General features: G+C 30.9%; 2 protein-coding genes and 3 long non-coding RNA genes across 5 annotated transcripts; 2 read left to right on the plus strand and 3 right to left on the minus strand.

Annotated features, from left to right (window-relative positions):
• Nucleotides 1–1,046: 1,046 nt before the first annotated feature.
• LOC107363936 (uncharacterized) lies at nt 1,047–2,438 on the minus strand. Its single transcript, XR_003082636.2, has 2 exons — nt 1,962–2,438; nt 1,047–1,748 (listed from the first exon to the last, which is right to left on the minus strand). It is a non-coding gene; the product is annotated as an uncharacterized LOC107363936 (long non-coding RNA).
• A 3,161-nt stretch (nt 2,439–5,599) lies between these two features.
• On the plus strand, nt 5,600–7,783 carry narya (RING finger protein narya). Its single transcript, XM_015931203.3, has 7 exons — nt 5,600–5,815; nt 5,903–6,084; nt 6,464–6,558; nt 6,632–6,757; nt 6,830–7,021; nt 7,101–7,283; nt 7,407–7,783. The coding sequence occupies exons 1-7, from the start codon at nt 5,710–5,712 to the stop codon at nt 7,534–7,536; spliced, it is 1,014 nt and encodes a 337-aa protein (XP_015786689.2). The 5' UTR covers nt 5,600–5,709; the 3' UTR covers nt 7,537–7,783.
• A 515-nt stretch (nt 7,784–8,298) lies between these two features.
• LOC107363881 (nose resistant to fluoxetine protein 6-like) lies at nt 8,299–19,951 on the plus strand. Its single transcript, XM_015931152.3, has 14 exons — nt 8,299–9,196; nt 13,246–13,484; nt 13,565–13,670; nt 13,747–13,834; nt 13,908–14,008; nt 14,088–14,273; nt 14,410–14,503; nt 14,577–14,669; nt 15,207–15,372; nt 15,457–15,536; nt 16,294–16,419; nt 17,539–17,656; nt 18,446–18,775; nt 18,847–19,951. Exons 1-14 carry the CDS (start codon nt 8,536–8,538, stop codon nt 19,072–19,074), a joined length of 2,616 nt encoding a protein of 871 aa, XP_015786638.2. The 5' UTR covers nt 8,299–8,535; the 3' UTR covers nt 19,075–19,951.
• Nucleotides 9,198–10,151, minus strand: LOC149093428 (uncharacterized). The gene is made up of 2 exons (XR_016200321.1): nt 9,820–10,151; nt 9,198–9,424 (listed from the first exon to the last, which is right to left on the minus strand). It is a non-coding gene; the product is annotated as an uncharacterized LOC149093428 (long non-coding RNA).
• On the minus strand, nt 10,198–14,036 carry LOC107363937 (uncharacterized). Its single transcript, XR_016200320.1, has 6 exons — nt 13,900–14,036; nt 12,813–13,791; nt 12,404–12,633; nt 11,998–12,335; nt 11,520–11,857; nt 10,198–10,558 (listed from the first exon to the last, which is right to left on the minus strand). It is a non-coding gene; the product is annotated as an uncharacterized LOC107363937 (long non-coding RNA).
• Nucleotides 19,952–20,232: the final 281 nt, after the last annotated feature.

A 20,232-nucleotide genomic window follows, 5' to 3' on the forward strand; every position in this document is an offset into this window, starting at 1 on the left:
TAGCTCTACATATCGATCCAAAAAGTAAACCTCATTTTATAATAATCATTTTTACTTGTTCCATTTTTTTGGAGTAAATGTTTTTCAATTTCAGGCTTCTTCCCTCAGGAAAATTCATAATAATGGAAGATAATAGAGATGACGGTGAAAGCAAATAAGACAGTTAATCATCTTAAGTATACTTGAAAAACATGGTGATGATGAATTGAGCGAGCAAGCAAGCAAGTCAAATCAAATATGAGAAACTATTTTTAAACCAGCCAACGTTAACAGCAACTAATGGTAGTGTCAATTGGCTATTTAACACTTTTATAATCAACTAGCACTTGGTTTAATAAGTTACAATTACAATTGAAAGTTACAATAAATAATTGAAAAAGTAAAGTCATCAACAAATAAACGGCTAAGCTTACCGTTAAGCATAATGTCAACTCATGGATAAGCTTGGCGCAAATTTTGAATTCCCTTAAATTTATCAGATTTATATTGTTTTGCTAATTCTTGGTGACAATTAATTTACCCAGTATTGATTAAATAAAGTTAATATGATTGTCAACCCAACTGAAACCCATTCATAAACGGTTACCTCAATGGTAGATGAAATGAATGAGATATTAATATAAAAATAGGTTTGACATATGAAATAATATTTACCTTTTGTATTATGTAAACGCAATACAACCAGTTTATTATTTTGTCAATAAAAATCAATAGGAATTGCATTTCATCTTAAAACAACCATGACCATAATCATTAGTAATCATCATGATAGTAATCGTTATTTTGAATCGTCTGTTTCATTCATTCATTTAGTTTTTTTTTGTATAGTTGAGTAGCCAAATGTAATCATGGAAATGAATGTTGTATGTCAACAGACAATGAATTTCAATTGAATAACCTTTCATCTTGGATTAGTAATGATTTATAAATGAACTTTTAATCCGTTTATTGATTTATTTATTGTTGAAACAATATTATTACATGCTGTATTTGTTGACACTTGATGTGATTCCATTAACATTGGAATCAAGTGAAAACAAAGAAAATTGTGAATTACTAGACAATTTATTCTTGTTTTGTTTGTCTGTGTGAATCAAGTTAAATCAAGTTGTGTTTATTGATTGATGCAAGGAAAATAAAAATAAATCCTAATTGATTATAAACAATACACTCTTTGGGTAACTTTAATTCGGTAACTATGCAACAAAAACAGGTTTGCATCACAATTGATTATCATCATTATTTTACATCGACTTTCATGTTAACCATAATAATGAACATCCAATTATTTGGAATGATTCCTGATAATCCTCTTCGCTTTGCTTTGAAAAAAATCTACAATCCCAATGAATTTACTGGTTAATGGGGAAGCCATTATTCAATTACTCCAGAAATATCAGGCATAACAAAAGTTGCCATTGAGATCAATATTGTAGACATTTTTTACCATCCTAATCCATTACTATTAAACAAGACAGGATTAACTTGCAGTGGTAGGTGGGTTAAGAGAGGCTTGTCAAATGATTGATATGATACAATTTCCAGTGTGATAACCTGTGAGTTTTAGGTTGTACTAATCATGATAAATAATCAATAGGTTGTTGGGTTGCCTTTAGTCTTGATTGAACGTCCTCATGTCAGTCCTGATGTGTGTCTTCAACTGGATACCAATTTTAGACGGTAGACATTGTTTGTTTATGTCAAGATTGTAATTGACACACTCATCCATTGTGTAAACCTTACGAAACCTGGTAATATTGGATAAGAAATAAAATAATTAGCAGGTAATTAAAATAAGGTAAGCCAAATGGGTTAGCAAATGTTAACATGAAAAATGCAAATAAAAGCTGAGCGAAACTATGGGTGTGATAAGGTTAGATTTGGGGTTCCTTTAGGAGTTGAAAGAGGAATTGTACAATGAGTTATCACTTCACTATTATCATGCAGATTTGTATACATACATTTACATTGAATTCAAAATGTTAATCATTTGATACTAGCTTGTATCGTTAGTCTGTGTGTAGTTGCTTATAATGCTTCTATGAGTATGAGAATGAGTTTTCGTTGATTTCATTGAATAAATACAGCCATGTGAGGTTGGCAGGGAATCCAATTTTGCTGACAACATTCCAATCAATGAATTAAATGATAATTGTTTGAACACAAGAACATGAATAGACTCCAAGTTGAATAGGAGTTGAATTTCAGCTGAGATGAAGCTGATGTAAGATGTAACTAAAGTTGGGCAAAAAATGTATTGATAATGAGGGTTAAGAAAAGGATGAAACCAAGTGATGAGTGAACATGAAAAAAGAACAAGAACAAAGAAAGATTGATGTGTTTGAATGACAAACTGTCAAGTGTATAATGAGAGAGGAAGAAAAAAAAGTCATGATGATAACAAAAAAAAAGATGCGAAATTTTATCACCATCAGTCTTTTATATCTGATCGATTAATTGAATATCATTTTACGCGGCTCGATAGCTAAAGCCTAAGCCATTAGTTTTTCCCTCAATACTCAAGCCGGTAATTTTAATTTCATCATAACTGTCTTTTTGTCTAGTTTATTAATTTGTGTCTAATTATTAATACATTAAGTGTGATTTAAACAATATTTAAATTGTCTGTTGTTCAAGTGTAATCATTAAATCGCTCAAATTTTCCATTTATTTGTCTTTAAATAGATGTGGCGACTACCAGAGACACAGCATGTTACTGTGCGAATTGGTTTCACGTGTTATCAAAGTAACCCTTTTAGCTGTGAAAGGCAAAGAGTACCTAAATCTTTGGTAAAAGGTCTACATGACATGGGGAAATAGCAAGTCGAAACGAGCTGAACACGATAAAGGATGGCATAATTTCCCACTTCAAACATGTAAATTTCATTTTTTAATGTAAATTTTCAAGTAATCAACACCTGATAGGATGGTCGACTTCCACTCTTTTGTTTTCACTTTTTTGCTCAACTGTTTGATTGACTATCTATTTCAGAATGGTTAATTAATGATCAAAAAATTGATTAATGCTGTTCGCCTTCTCCATAAGTCTTGAACTTTATGCTCGTGTCACTGATTCCCTTTCTGGTCGCCCTCATTATCGGCATCTCAACTCTATCTTGTTGATTCATCTTTTCAATTTTTCATCTTCTTTTTTATTTAGTCTCTTCAATTTTGTTGCTGGTTTATTTTCATCATTATCATCATCAACAACAGTATTACAAACTGAATTAACTAAGCTTTCTTTAGATTGGATCGATAATGATTGATCATTGTCATTTGATTAATGAACCCTCTCTTGTTATATTGTGCATTGTGTATGTGTATCTCTGTAAGTTATACGATTATTATCATTTAATGTTTATTCAGTTTCACTCTTATTTTTGCGAGAAAAAAAACTTATCTAAAGAGTTAACCAAACGAATGGTTATGATCAAAGTTATCCCATCGTTAATATATTTTTTGTATAGATAAACATGCAGCCAGAATGATTTTATTGATTTTTCCATCTTCTTCATCATAATCATCTGTTCCTTCTTTATTTTTTTGTTCATTGGTCTTTCCTGATTATCAACTAATGGTTAAACTCACTTCTTAGTGAAATATTTTTGTAAATACTTTCGATTCCCTTTTCAGGTTCAATTGAAATGTCAACAAAGTTCAACATTGAATTTATTGTTATTATTCTGTCAATTTTATTCACTCCTTCACATTTTCCTTGCCATAATTTCCTTCTCTCCTCATTTAATACAACATTTAAAACATTCCCTCTTATCCCTTTATTTTAATACCATTCAAGTGGGGATTGAACAATATTTATAATAGTCCAAATAATCATCGATCAAATTTAATCGTTTACTTGACATTCTTTACGTCTTACAATCAAAAAGCTCACCTCATTAGATTACCTGAAAAAACTTGATTAAACTTACATAACAATCATTTCTTTGAGCACTGAAAGTTGATTTCATTTTTCAATTTTCATCTGTTTATTAACTGTTTTATTCATCAGCACATTTTTCAAGTCAATTGTGATTAACTGTTCATTGTTATTGATAAACAAAGCGTAAAATCGATGTGAATATTAGGCTTTTATCATTCGCCAACCAGTTAATATCGTCATTATCGTGCATCTTTAATATTTGCATTTGATGTTCAACTACAAATTGATTGACTTTCTGATTATATTACAGGCTATTATTAATGCTATTTTTAGTGTCAAGTGTAATTTGAGTTAAAGAAAGCAAGTTGATGACAAATCAGCTTAACAGGATGAAACTGAAAATTATCTCGCTTCAAGTAACTCTTATTATTTCATTAACCGTTCACAGCATCTGAATAATATTGAACAGAGTAATGTTAACTAAATTACAATGATAATGAGAGTAAACAAAAACGCTTATTTTCACTTGTTTGCATCAAATGAAGACAGGAAAATCAATTAACACGTAATCATTGTAAATCATCATCACTAAGTCAATGATAAAGGCAGTAAGGATGAATATTCATTAATTTGTTGCTCTTTTCATCACAATTGTTGAAGGTAACCCATTTTATTACAATACAGAATGATGATAATGAAGGGAAAAAAGGCTTTTAATATTCTTTGCCTAATTTATCTCAAATAAACAGTAATCATTACATTGTAACCGTAAATAAATTATTCAATTGGAAAGTGTAAAGGTAAACATTTCCATCTTTAAGCAGCATTAACGAGATGACAACTAATCCCACAATGATTTGTGGTCAACTTAACTTCTGTATCTTAAACTGGAATTGAATAATTTATGATATTAACACTTTAACCAAATTAGGTATTGATTTGGATAAGTCACTTTAATCAAAATAAACTGAAAGGTTTGATGAGTTCAATTGAATTCAGAAACTTGATTTTAATTTTTCAACGTCAAACTTAACGCCATCTTTGGCTTTTAAAACAAACGAATCTAAATAGCCAATATTGTCTTCACGAGATGGAGCTGTAATTAAATGCTCAATAAATTAAAACTTGATTAAATATTTTCACTTTTAATTAACCAATTCAATTGAATCAAAACTTTCCTTGAAATAATTATGCACTTAATCAATTAATTAAAAGATTGGTATTTTCGGCAGCATAAATTTACCTTTAGCAATGAGTAAAAAATTCATTAATTCGTTCATTTCAATCAAAATCAAATCAACTTCTGTTGTTGATTGATTTTCCTCTAATTGCTATTAAACCTGGCTAGATATAGCTTTTAAAAGTCAACATTAATCGATTTAATTAAATAAGCCTGGTCATAATAATGAACTCAATTAAAAAAATGAAATGCATTGTAACAAAGTTCAAATACAGATTTGTTTTCTCAAATGGCGCAACAAAATTCAATTAGGACTGTGAATCTTTTAATTAGCTTAATTGTGGTCTAAACCAAATGGGGAATAATGTCATTAAATGATTAGTTTAATTGTCAAGTTAAATGCATAAACAAAACTGATGAAGTGACACTAATCAGCCAAGAAATAAGCTTAGCTGAAAAAATAGCCAGAAGAAAAAGCTAGCTACAAAAGAGAAAATAATAGAAAAGTGTTTGGCTTTCTGACAAGATTATTCTCTTACTCAAATTATTTTGTCTCAGTTCAATTTTATTTTCAAAAGTGATTTACTGTTGATTATTCAGATTAATTTGATTTTTTCTTGTGTTCTACACCAATTTAACTATCAACATCATGTTTCGTGTTTTTTGCAACGGTTGTTACACTTTGTACTCTAAGGAAAAATTGTTTTCATTAACAAGTTGTGGCCACATCTATTGCTCAGCTTGTCTTCCTCATGGTAACCTATTTTATTTTTTTATTTTTATATTTTCTTACATTTCTTTTGCTAATCAAAATTTATTATTTTATTTGTCTTTATTCTCAGGGAATCGAGCCACCTGTAAGATATGCAAGAAGAAATTCGCCAGAGTAAATATCTCTAGAAATATGCCGGAAGGAACACAGATGCTGTTCAAAGATTTGAGGAAAACCTATCAGAGTGTCCATAAGGTGGTACGGTTTCAATGTGACCAAAACGATCAATTTACTCTCCATTTACTTAGAGAGGTAAGCCTTTTGTTTTCAATTATTTCAATTTCGAGGGTAAACTAGAAAGATTGATTGATAGCTTGATTTGAGTCAAGTTTCAATTTTTATTCAAGCTAAAGTTAGCAGTTTCCTCACTTCAGCTTATAAAAAATTGTCTGCTTGTTGATTGATATTCAGGTGAATGTTAATGATTTCATGTTCATTACTCTAAAATTGCTAATTAATTGTATTCACTAACACAAATTATTGAATTATTTCTGTCAAATCTTCCTTCAATTCTTTAATTCGAAAGGAAAATTATCGACATTTCAAATTAATAGCATGTAAGCTTTTTTAATTGAAAAGAATTTTCTAATTCGATTTTCTCAAATCTTTTTGATGTTTCAACTAAACAAAGAATGAACGTTTGAAACGATTGGTATCATGTTTCAAAAAACGGGCGAATTACCTGTTAAATCATCTTAGCGGTTCTAATTCTGCGGAAATTACAAGGTATGTTATTAGAGCTTATCTCTTCATGTTATTCATCAACTCAATTCCATTTTAATCTTATTCTCGACCGCAGACGGATGTACACCACAATCAAGCAGGAACCAGTTGATACTTACACCTCTAGTGAATATTTTCTACCTGAAGATTGCAATGAAAATCACGACGAAGAAATGAAAGAAAATGTGGACAAAAACGACCAGTAAGCATTTTTTAGCTTTCTACTATTTTCATAGAATTGGATTTTTAACGAATTTCTTTTTTTGTAATTAAGGCTAGCAGGAGTCGATTGGAACGATAATATAGACATTAATGACGATAAAGTTGCTTTGCAAAAAAATCTCATCAACAACCATTTGATGTCTTTTAAAAACTACCCTGGCCCATCGACACACCAAGGAGTCGGCCAAGTTGGCCTTTCTCAAGAAATGAAACCATATGGACTTGGCATTAATATGAATAAAAAGTAAGTCTCAGATATTTGATTGGAATAATCTGAATACATTGATTAATTTTTGTTTCGTTTTTCTATTCTAATTTTTCAGCCTCTCAGAGATGATGGATAAATCTAACTATTTGTCTAATTACCAAAATTCAACTCAGTGGAACCAGCCAAACCAGTTGAATCGGTTGGGTCTCGATTCTGGTGTTAATAAATTTTCCAACATTCCAACTCGACAAACTACAATTGATCAATTTCTTTCTCGTGGAAATAATCTAATCAATAAGTAATTCAACTGTCTAACTGTGATTCAGTCAAATAATTTCCTTGTCATTATACTTGCCTGACATTTCAATTTATTTATCTTTTCCATCTTTTTTCTATTTTTTTACATGTCTTCATTCATCAGTGTCAATCATTTTCCTCTAATTAACCCATCAATGTGTAACATTGGACCAGGAAACTATCCAAATACAGTTTTATCAACTCGATCCATCGATTCAAAGACTGTCAACAACCCGTTTACTTCCAATCAATGAAGACCAAACAAAAAACTTGCTGGATAAAAAATTATCCCATCTAAAAGATCATTTTTTGAAATTTATATCTCTTATCATACAATCAATCTTTATTTGGCGCTTTCATATCAGACAAACTACATGGTTAATTAAAAGGAAAATTTCCAATGTAAAAGTAGAGTTCAGAACTCTATTTCCAATTCATCATTATTTTTCTGTTTTTCTCGATTCATTATGTTCATAAAATCTTTTCTTTTTCTTCTCGAAACACATTTACTCGAAACCGATACATGTTTCAATTAAAATTTCTTTGTCAAAAAATTGGATCATTTCTTTATTAACTAATCACACAAAAACCGAATGAAATTTTATGATTTTATCTCAAAATTCATTGGATTAACTCATAAAAATAGTTAATACAAAACTCGGTGTAATTTTGATAGTCTTTAGTTCTAGCTTCAAGATTCTTAACGGATTTCTTCCTTTCTTTTAATCTTAATTTTTGAATTTTCCCATCTAGGTTAAGATCAAAGATTGGACACTCAAAACTTCAGGTAATGAGACAGGTTCGAAAAAGAAAGAGAAAGTAGGAGGGAAATGAGTTAGTGAGAGAAAGAGAGAGAGTAAGAGAGAGACGAATAGAAAGTTAAATGATACTGAGTATATCGAATTAAGGAGATTTCAACAGATCAAATAACGATTGAGTTCATTCAGTTGTTAACAAACATTCAAAGCAGGCCTGAAACGGGTCTGGAAGAAGTAAATAAAGCTTTTTGATTACAATAAAACAGCAACTATAAAACAATATACAGTTGATTTTTAAGTTTAATTTTAATTTTTAGTCAACTTTATGTTGTATACTTTTTTTCAATTTCTGAATATATAAAGTATATGAGAATTAAAATACAATCAAATCACGATTGATCTTCAACCAATAGATTTGGATTGTCATCATCTACTATTCATTTTTCATTACAAAGTTTCGTTCAAACCAACATCAATCAATAAATTGTGCCTGTGATGAGATCGCTTTTAACAAATGCTGCCATCTTCTTGGCTCTGGGACTGTGTTTAGCGGATCCGTCTCTGTCAAAAGAGGGTAAAAACAATCAAAGCTCATCAGCAGATGGAGTGGAATCAAGTCAACCAGATAAAATTTCAACAGATCATCTGATCAGCACCAGTAATAATGACACCAATGAAAACAAATTTGGAAAAGGCAATAAACAGGAAAACGATTTCTCTGTGGACTCGTCAGCCGTCGATTATGAGATAGGCGAAGATACAAGTAGATCGTCAATGACTGCCATTGAAATGGGCTCAGTTAAGCCAGATGAATCTGAATCATCGTCGGATTCAACAATCCTCGATTCTGTAGCTACATCCAATGACTCTCAAGTTGATAGTTCATCAAAAACAGATTCAAATGAGGATGACTCTGATAATGTCACATCTCAAGCAAAATCAACAACATTGTCTTCTCCATCGCCTTTAGCAACAGAATCGGAAGCTTTGGAAATGCTTCTTAATTTCTTGAAAGAATCTGTTGGTAAAATGTTAAAATCAGCTTTACCAACAATAGTTCAAACCGGAATGGAAGCAAATGTATCAGCTCAGTGTGCCAATAGTTTCATGGTTTTAACAGACGGTCTTCAACAGGGAAAAGATTGGGCTTTCAGAAGTAAGTATTCAAACTCATGCATCCTATTATAAAGCTTTGAAGTTATCTTATAAATTTACATAAATTGCTCCAATATTTTACTCATCATCAGGATTAAAGTGAAAAATAATCTTATCTCTCAGGTTTAAGGTGAACTGCTGAAAAATTGTAACAAAAGCGATGCTTAATTTTTTCAATTGATGATCAACTCGTCCCACTCCCAGTGTGTAATATAATTCCAGTTTGAAACTGTAATGAAAAAGAAAAAAAGAGAAAAAGAATCATGATAGTGATGTTTATGTATTATTTTGGTTTTAAGTAAAATGAAGAAGAAAAAACAAGAAGAACAGGAGAAAGTTGGTGGTGGCCAGTTTCTATCAGATAATTAACCGCGAATATTGCCGTTAATCATGGTCACAATTAGCGAATCATAAAGTAAACTGTTACAAGATTGAAGAAAAAAAAGAAATATTTAAACCAAAAAGAAAGAAAGTGAATAGAAAAATTGATGATTATGATGATGATGAAGGTGAAAGAGAGAAAGAAAGAGCGAGAGAGAGGGTCAGTCGTGGCTGTGAGGAAGAAGTTTGCTCTTCCGGTCTCTCTTATTTCTTTATCTTCATCACCATTTTTTTCTGATTTACCCTGAATTCAGTTTATAATTTCCAAATCAAATTAAGACTCCTTTTCACTTTAAATTTTACTTGAAACTTTTATCACTTGTCCACTTTGTTAAGCCAACATCATCTCTTTAAATTTGACCTCGAATCTGATTTAGTTTACCGGTTTCCACCATTTTACACTTTCATGATGAATTAACAGACAGCCAATTCTTTGCTTATCCTCCAGTCCATGGGATAAATTGACCAATGATGATGATATCTGATTTCTTGTATGTTTCATTCCAGTTGTGGCGATGCTTGAGATTTGCCTTTCACCATTTTACGCCGGCAAAGCTGATTTATTGTTGACAATTCTGAGGATAGAGAAAAAATTTGAATTATTAATGATATACAATTAAGACAAGTTTACAATTGGTAAATTTAATTAGCTACAATTTACTGACTGGACCATAGGGTTTGGTCAATAGATACAATAGCAAATTTGATATCTCATCACATTTGAGGTCACAAGTTGATTAGCATTATTCATTTGATATCACTCTTATTATTAACATCATTATTGCTGTCTTATTATAATGAACAATATAAATGAACTTCCTGTCTGAATTAAACGAATTGAATTAACGTTTTTTCATCAGGCAAAAAGTCAATATTTTAGGTTATACCTTGATTGAAAGAATTTGTGAGAATTGAACAAAAAAATTTGAATCAGCGATGATGATAATTGTAAGTGATATCCTCCATTCATTTGGGTGTTGATCTAAGTGTGAAGATAGACAAAGAGTTATGTTATTGTTCAATGAAAAAAAAGTAAATTTTTCACAATTAAAGAATTGTGATTTTGACTGGAATTGATTTTTAAATAGGAATGAACTGGTTCAGGGAAAGATCAAGAAATTGTAAATCAAACAACAAATGTAAGCTTATAAATGATTAATAGTTAATGGCAATGATTATGGTAATTTCATGTTTTCAATGCAGTGCAATAAGGATTGAAACCAGATTGAAGAAGAGAGAATTAGATTTTGGAATCGCAATTTTCAAGATTAACAAATACTAATCTATTAATTTGTTCATTTGTCCATACAATTATATAATCATAAATTGTAATCCACATGACATAAACTGCAATTGTGAGAAGAATCGAGAAAAAAGAGTCAGTTTAATAAAGTTAATTAAGTTCTAGGCCATGAAGTCAAGTACAAACATATACTTTCTCTTGACAAGTTAATACTTGACCTTTAGCTTCCAATTGCTTTTGTTTTGTAAACAAGGTGAGCTTAGCCAACTGAGCTGTACTTTCGGTGCAGGGAAAGAGAGAAAGATTAAGGGATAAAGAAAAAAAAGAAAGAAAGAAAAGTAAAGGTAAATTGGGTTTAAATAGCATTAAACTGATGAAAAACTCTTCTATTGTTTGGTAAAATGTGATGAGACAATTTGATTAATTATTGACAACCCAATATAACCGATGCATTTAGAGTGAACTCAATTGCCATTAATTTCCTTGCACAATCAAATATCATTTCAGATTGATTCGTTTTTTATACACTAATCAACAACATAATATTCATTAATAGTTGAAGGTCGATTGGTTTGATTGGATAAAATGATATAATATTACTCTGAGTTAATGCCCTGAGTTTGAAACTTTCAACACAAAAAGGTTTTCGTTTTACATTTTCAATTGTATCTTTCAATCGTCAATAAGTAATCGACTTAACTTTGATTTTGTTGAATAGCCTTTGATTACGCTGTTGAATCCAAGTAACTCGCGGTGCTTTTCATATTGATGCATTAATTGTTACCATAATTGATTTAAAAATGAGAATATTGTTGTCGCTGATTTTAGATGTTGCTTTGGGAAGTTGTCTTGATTGATTTGATCATTCATTTAATGATTTATTTGATTAACAGGAAGGTATCTTCAAGATGGCTTTGTATCAATAGTTAGGCTGCAGTCTGGATCTGATCATTAAGCTTTATTTTTTTCTTGATCCTCGATTTTAAATTTGCACAATATCTTCATTACTGGAATGCATCGAGAAACAGGCACACCGTTCTGCATTTTTGATACCAATCGAGTTTTTGTACCAAAAAGAAATAAAAATTAGAATAACGATTAAATCACTTTTTCATTAACAAAAGTCGTAAAGAATTGAAAGAGACCGAATCTTTACTCTTCATGAGTTACAATTTTACCTGGTTCCTGGTTATCAAATTTCTTGTTTTTTGGTCCTTTTTTAACAATCTTTTCATAACTTTGCATTTCTTTTCCTCATCAATGAATATTTCATATTATTATGTTCCAAGTACTCAGTGTAAACTTTGTTTCCACCATCAATAATAATAGAATTGTAACCAAAAATTGAAATTGTAGTCACTAGCTGGAGTAGGATGATAACGTTTTATTCAGCTAAATAAAACAGTAAAGCAATTGTTCAAATTGACTAATCCATTAAATCCAGTGCTTTAGTCTAATGACTATCCGAATTGAAAAGTTTTGGATCCTTAATCAAGTTTGATAATTCAACAGCTTCCTGGATAAGATTTGAATAAATAAATTATTATTGATAATAATAACGCTCGTAGATGCAAAATAACTCACCTTTCCTATTCAATTTGACTTTCTTTATTGTTTATTAGCGCTTTGCAAATCAGTTTTGGACTGATCATTTGTTAGAACTGTATGATTTTCACTGTAATCTTAGGCGACCATCATTATCAAGTCGCTGATGATTATATAGAGATGATCATGATAATGATGATTCAGATGAACAAGATTACTTCCCGATAATCAAGTGATGAAACAAAAAACAACAGCAAACATACAATAAGCTAAAAAAAGAGGAAAACAAAAAAGAAATAAATGATAGAATCCGATTGAAAATCAAATGAAGAGAAAAAAGTTTACTCAATCTTGTTGGTTTAAGACAAACAACTTCCGGTCAGAATTGAAAATCGTCATCAATTTGATTTCAATTCTTCCGTGATCAAGTCAGGTATAGCTTATTTACCTTGCTTTCCTCGTTCTTTCCCATTTTATATACGTTTATCAACATCAACATGATCAGCATCAGTCTCGGTATCAGAATCAACATCCATTACCAATTCTCAATACATCAAAAACTACCATCAAAATCGAGAAAACAGATGAGAGAGAAATTTGCCTTCAAGAAATCAGAATCAAGAATCGGCCTCCCTGTTTGGTTAACGTCAATTAACTCTTCGCCAATTCCATTATGACACTGTTCCTTGTTCTCCTTTTACAGCTTGATAGTTTTTACACTTAACATCCTTTCTTTTTGATTTGTGATTAGCAAAAAAAATATTAATTTAATGCTAATCTGCAAAATTTTGTGTCGATATTGAAATACGGCAAAATGTATTGAACATTACAATCCGGCGATATTTATAACTTCTTTCTATTTTCTTTTTTTTCAATAATAGTGTTGGATTCTTCCGGTAAGCCTCCGAGCGGAATTCTGGAAGGAACTCTCACTGATTTTGGTTCATTTGAACAATGTATCGATTTAAAAGTTCCTTCAAATGATGTGAAATCATCTGGTGAACGAGATTATCTTGAAGGTCGATATTGTGTTATGGACATAAAGGCAGCTCTTGATGAAAACATTGATGTAGCAAGACGACCATCAAATATTCCGGAAGATTCTGTAGTTTGGGGCCGGGTATGATACCACCATATTAATAGATCAAATAAATATTTCATGTTCATCTCCATGCTTATTAAATGTTTTCTTTTCCTTAGGCACTCAGAGAATTTTGGTCAAGAAACAGTCTTTTATCCTTTCGGTACGGTCTTTGTATTCCTTCAGCTTGTCACAAGGAAGAGATCACAGAGATAGCCAACTACCGTAAGTAATTGAGTCACAATCGATAAGTCGTCCGAGAAGAAACATTTAAGCTATCATCTGTATTAATCCATTTTAGTTGCTGAGCCAACTGGTATGGAAGTGAATGTCAACTATTGTCAAACTAAGCAAGGCTGGACAGCGGATAAAACACAAATAACAATAATGTAAATAAAATTTTGTTGTAAACTTTAAAAACTCAAACATATCAGAGATTAATCTGTTTACATACCTTTTCAGTGTAATCCTAACGGTAATCATGGTCTTGGTTATAACTGGAACCATCCTTGAGATGATTTTATCTTACAAAAGCGAGAAAAAAATATTCATTGGAGATGAAAGTAAGCATTTAAACTTGACTAACGAAACACTTTGCAAAAAATGGGTAAAAATTAATCAACGGTTATTTTAAATAAACAGGATCATGGAAACATTTTCTCCTTTCTTTCTCATTAAAACGTAATACCAAAAAGCTGTTAGACTCGGCAAAGAAACCTTACTCATCACCTCTTAGACATTTGGATGGGATTAGGTTTTTCTCTGTAACATGGATCATCATGGGTCATACTTATTTCTACACCGACTTTGTTCATTATCATCATTACCGTAAGTGATTGCTTTATCATAAAATTTTTAAAACATTGAACCATTACATGTAATGTTGTTACTTTTAATGTGCAAGTCTTATCAACAAACCTTCAAAACCGTTTCTGTTAATATATCCTTTTGATTTTACTCATAGGTCGTCTTAAGCATATCCAAGAGATTGACGATGACTTCATTTTTATGCCAATTGCCAATTTTACTCTTTCTGTCAACACATTTTTCTTTATAAGGTAATGTTTATTTGAAAGCTTCAAAATGTATTTTCTTCTAATTATCATTATCTTTTCTCTTTCAATTTTTTAGTGGTCTTTTAGTTGTTTATGCAAATTGGAAAAAATTAACTGTTTCTGAGGGTAAAATTAGTATAACTGATTTTTTCATCCACAAAGTTTGGAGGTAAGTACATGAATTTTGCAACATTTTATCAAATTCCTTTATTCTTGCTTGTTGTAAACAACCCAAATCTATTGTTATTAGATAGCTGTGACTAAAAGTAAAGAACTTTGACCTTTGGCTGTGACTAATTTTGTGCTGAAAATTAATTGATAATACGAAACAGTCTAACGTTTCTTCTAGTATTTTAGCGCTCTCTATTCAAAATTTTAAACAATATCCTTCTCTTAACGACCATCAATCAGTAGATTAAGCTTTTTATTGTGTGTTGAAAGGAGGAAAGCCATTTAGCTGTACAATATTGATCGATACCGAGCAATCAATCAAATAATCTTAAATGTTTAAATTTGACCATAACTCGATAACAATCATAACTGTCATTATCAATGCCATTATCATCGAGTCATTATTATACTAAAGTTTTACCTCATTCAGAACTTGACACTTGAACCTTTTTGAATTTGAATATTTTTACAATGATTACATTTTTCATTAAAATTTGTTTTCAATCTGACTCATCCGTTTCTGTTTTTCATCCAGAATATGGCCACCCTACTTAGCTACCATCGGACTCGTCCTCATAATGCCACTCATCGGCTCTGGTCCACTATGGCCACAGGCTGTTGAAAATACGGCTAAACTTTGTAGACAAAATTGGTGGACAAATATACTCTTCTTGAACAATTTTTTGCCTCCTGATCAACTCGTACGAATGTTTTGCTTTTTCTTCGGCCTTATTTTTCTTCGAATTTTAAAGCTAATTCTAACTCTTTTCTTGTATCGATTACAGTGTCTTCTTCACACATGGTTCCTTGCTGCTCATATGCAATTTCATCTATTTTCAGCCATTATTTTGTACATTCTATACAGGTAAAGTTCATTTTGTCATATCTCTCAATTTTTGACCGCTGAAACTCACTTATCTGCACTGCCGTTCGGTTCGCATTGATTACAATTATCACTTATTAATACTTTAGCAATTTATATTTTCGTTAACCTTGATCGATAGCTTATTATCGATATGCGTTAAAATTGACGATTTCGTGACAGCTAAGTGATGAAATATTAAGAACAGCCAATGCAGTTTTTTTAGCAACACTTGTTTAGCTTTTTATATTTCTGAAATTAAGTGAGTTTTCCGGCGCAATAATTTGACATATTTTTAATTTCGATATCAAATTAACTCAAAATTGATTGTGTCCCACTGGTGTGTGCTTTTTTTAAACCTTTCATTTCAAATAATTGCATTTACTTGTTTAACTATACCAGTAACGAAACTTGCCTCGTGTTGTGTTTTAATTACTATTAATGTATTGCGTTAGGATAAACTGTTGTCTATTTTTGAGGATACATTAGAATATGAAATGATAAAAAATAAGCTGCTTTTGAACTATCCTTGAACTTGATATTTTTATAAAAATATTTATAAGTATATTGTTTATACATATTAAGGCCAGGTCAAATGGAACGGTCGAGAAAATGTTATGGGAAAAGAAAGAGGATAAATCGACCCAGTCTTAAGAGAAAATCAATTTAACGATAATTTGATTTTAACCACTTTTCTTTGTTTGATTAGCAATACAAAACAGTGACTAATTATTTGTTCTTCATTCTCTATCCCTATCAGGTTTCCTAAATTGACAATAACAATTCTATCATTCTTCACAATTCTGGCTGGTGCTGGTGTTTACATTTATACAGTTATCAATAACCTGCGATGGCCAACAGTTATTGCTGATGCTGTTTTCACTGAGTAAGTGCTGTTGCTATACAAGATGACAAAGTACCGATGAATGTCCATAATATAGCAAATTATCAAATAACTCCAAATCGAGTGATGTCTGAATTGTCTTGATCATGTTTTTGGATGTTTCTGAAGATTTGTGGAAGATTTCAACTCAAACTCTTGCAATCTACAGTTTGCTTACCGATTATTTATTAATTATTGACTGTGACACATTTAAATGAAACATTTCAAGTCTTGGCTTGCGATATTTTGCGAAATATTACACTTTTCCTTGGGAATTCAGAGAATAGTAAAGGAAAAGATGAAAACTGAACTAATCAAGGGAAATTATGAGCTAATGATCATCGATTTTACGTTTTATGCGCTTTATGTATTTTTACACTTCATTCTTAAGGCGATTTTTCTTGTTTGGACAGGAAAAGAAAACAAAATTAACATTTATTTAGTTATTTCTTCCTCCTGCTTCGTAGTAGATTTATTATTATTAATATAAACTTTCTCACTATTCAAGCTGATTCACTAATCAATTTACCCCCTTTAAAGGTATTTCAACTTGAGACATTAAATGAATTGATCTAACATTATTGTTACACTCTAACCCTTGAAGTGCAGTCAGGAGAAAATCTTTTAATTCGTGAATTAAAAATTAATGAATTTGCAAACTTGAAATTGCCTGAATTGTAAGTGTAAAATCATCTTTAACAGTCAGTGATTATTAGTTTATACTTAAAAATATTTTATTTACTCAAGAAATGTGCTTTCTTCAGGTTCATCTTGCACATTAATTCTGACTTTACCGTTTATTACATGATCCGTTTATCCATGATTCAAGGAACAAGGAACAATTGTACATTATCATTTGTACCAATTTCAATCACCTAAATAACAAATTTAGGAAAAGTCAAGAACTAAATTGAATGGGATTAACGAAGATTGAATGGGAATATAAACTTTTTCACAAAAATTCATGACAATTTCAAATGTTTTGATCTCGTCTCAATTTATCACCTCATTACTGATCCATTTTAATCGCTGATTTAAGCTTTCAAATTCATGAATTCCAATTCAAAACTATCCTCTATGTTTCATGAGTTACTAATCTGTTTTTTTGTCTTCTACTTACAGTTACTCTCAACAAATCTTAACATTATATATTATGCCCTACAATCATCTCGGATCTTATCTGGTTGGAATTGTTGGCGGTTATTATCTAGTTAAATACAAAAATTCAATGATCTCAACGGTAATCTTGAACTTTTAAACAATCCAACAATCCCTTGATTAACTGTTACTATTCAGTGTTTTCAATTTGCAAAAAAATCAACTCATTTGTTCAGGTCCATTGGTTTCAAGATGAATTGATGGATAGATCAACTACAACAAATTGAATACAAACCAACCACTCATTAATTTTAACTAAAATTTATTTACTCATTAATTGTAAAATTAGTTGGTTAGCTATTAGTTGAAAACATAAACTTCAAAAGTTGAAGGTCATTACTAATCTTCCGGGTCAGGCCAACAATTCGTATTAACATGTTAAATTGTATTTTTTTGTTCGCTCTCTCTTTCAAACAATTAGCAAACTTGTAAAACGTGTCTTACTCAAATTACTGACTGCAGGAAAGATTATGATCAGGCTTTTGTTCAATCAAATGATCTGGTTAACTGTTCATTATCCGTTTTACATTCACTTCTCAATTTAACTCGCATTTCATTTCTTAAAATCAAATAACCAGGTCGATAAATGAAATAACCCCTTCTTTATACAATTGAATGTTCACTGTTGGTAAAGACAGTTCAATTATGTAAAATTTAATTGATTTGTTACTCTGCTGTCCTTTCAATTCAACCAGCAATTAAATCAGTACAATCTCACCATAATCTGATCTAATTCATCAACCATTCAGCAGATTCCTAATACAAAAAGTAGTTGTTAGTCTGCATAAAAAACTGAGATAAAAACGAAAGTAAATCGTTAATGAGAAATTTGTTTTATCATTATTAATTAGTTGTACTTTTATTTTCACAGCGAACTCAAGCCATTGCATGGATTGCGTCCCTATCAGTTATGAGTCTGATAATTTTTGCTCCTCATGCTGCTTTTGCTGGAACTATGCCAGGTCTGACTGAGGCTGCTGTATATCTGAGTGTCCACCGAACAGCTTGGGCTATCGCCTTAGGCTGGCTTGTGTTTGCCTGTTCAACCGAACGCGGTGGATTCATCAACTCTCTTCTCTCTTGGCCTGCTTTTGGTCCTTTAAGTAACTTGAGTTACCTTGCTTATCTCGTTCACCCACTCCTTATGCTGTTCCATACAGGAAGAACACGAGAGAGAGTTTACTTTGGCCATTACGAATTGGTAAATAATTTAACAATTAATGTCAATTTCCACTGTCCATCTAACATTAATTTTTTTCCATTTATTCGCAGTTTAACACTTTCCTTGCACGTACAGTGATGGCTTTCGTCTTAGCTTATATACTTTATGTGACCGTTGAGCTTCCTTTTGCTGCCCTAGAAAAGTACATCTTTCATAAAAAGCCAAAGGCAAGACCGGAGACTGCTGAATATCGCGCCAATGGCCCTGTTTTTGCAATCGTTGGTAAAAATATTCCTCATCTGACAAGCTCAAAGAAAGTAACATCGGACAGTGTATAAAAATTTTCTCGTTGTTTGATTTTATTACCACCTCAAGAAAAATTGACTCGCATGAAAGATTTAATTAAGGACATTAGTTTAAAACTGAATTTTCGCCATCGGATGGATTCAATTTCACGTTGTCATAGCTTTCAGTACCATCACTATTATCATCATAATCATCATCATCATTATTATTATCATCACTCATTAACTTGTATATTTAAAGTAAAAACAATTATCATCAAAGTTCATTGGATATTAGAGAATATTTTCGATACAACCAAACATTGAAGCTATTTTCCGTGGATATTTGAATAAGGATGGAATTCAGATAGATTTTGTTGACATGGGGTCTTTAAATAATCTTCCCTTGCAAAAATTTTTCATTTCACTCTCAAATACTTGATTTGTTTACTGATTATCTCTTGTATATTATCACTTGGAACAAAATTTTTACCCAAATTGGGTAAAAATAATCTTGCATCGATCGAAATAAGTAAACATCAAGCAGACAAATTAAATTATTCACAGTCTAATCTATAAAGCTGGCATGATTGATAAAAAAGCTGGGACTGAATTACTTCAACCATAAAGCAAAGGAATCTTTTTTGTTTTCATTAATTTTCAATGAATTCGAGCTTGATTGTTGAACAAAGTCACATTTATAAGAAATGGTTACATCTTTTTATTTTATGCCTCGATCGCAATAGCTGATCTCGAAGAGCGTGACCAGTTTATCATTTTAAATAACTTTTCTTCACCTTCATCTTCGTATTATAAAATTGTGTTTATCACTCAAAACCAATATTTTAAACCAATGTTTTGTTTGATAATTCTGTGCTGATTCAAATGATACCCATTTGATTTACTTTGATGATTAAAGTTAATAAAAGTACTTCTCTGATTTGTACTCTTTTTTAGTGAAATATCGCGTATATTATTCCTTCGTGTATTCCTGATTGTAATATTGAATATATTTTTTCTAGAAATTTTGTTCTCGAAAATATCAATCAGTTGATTTGATTTCAATAAAATATCAAAGTCAATCATTAATAATGATGGCTAATATTCAAGTAGGTTAGTGGAAGGCCTGGCATGAAGAAACAAGTTATTTCAAATTTTTAATACTAAAGCTTCAGCGTTGGCTAATTTAATTCATTTTAAAGATTTTATTTG

The sequence above is a fragment of the Tetranychus urticae genome, chromosome 3 (genome assembly GCF_039701765.1).
Source record: "Tetranychus urticae isolate SD_2017Ah chromosome 3, NJAU_TeUrti_SD_1.0, whole genome shotgun sequence".
NCBI lineage: Eukaryota > Metazoa > Arthropoda > Arachnida > Trombidiformes > Tetranychidae > Tetranychus > Tetranychus urticae.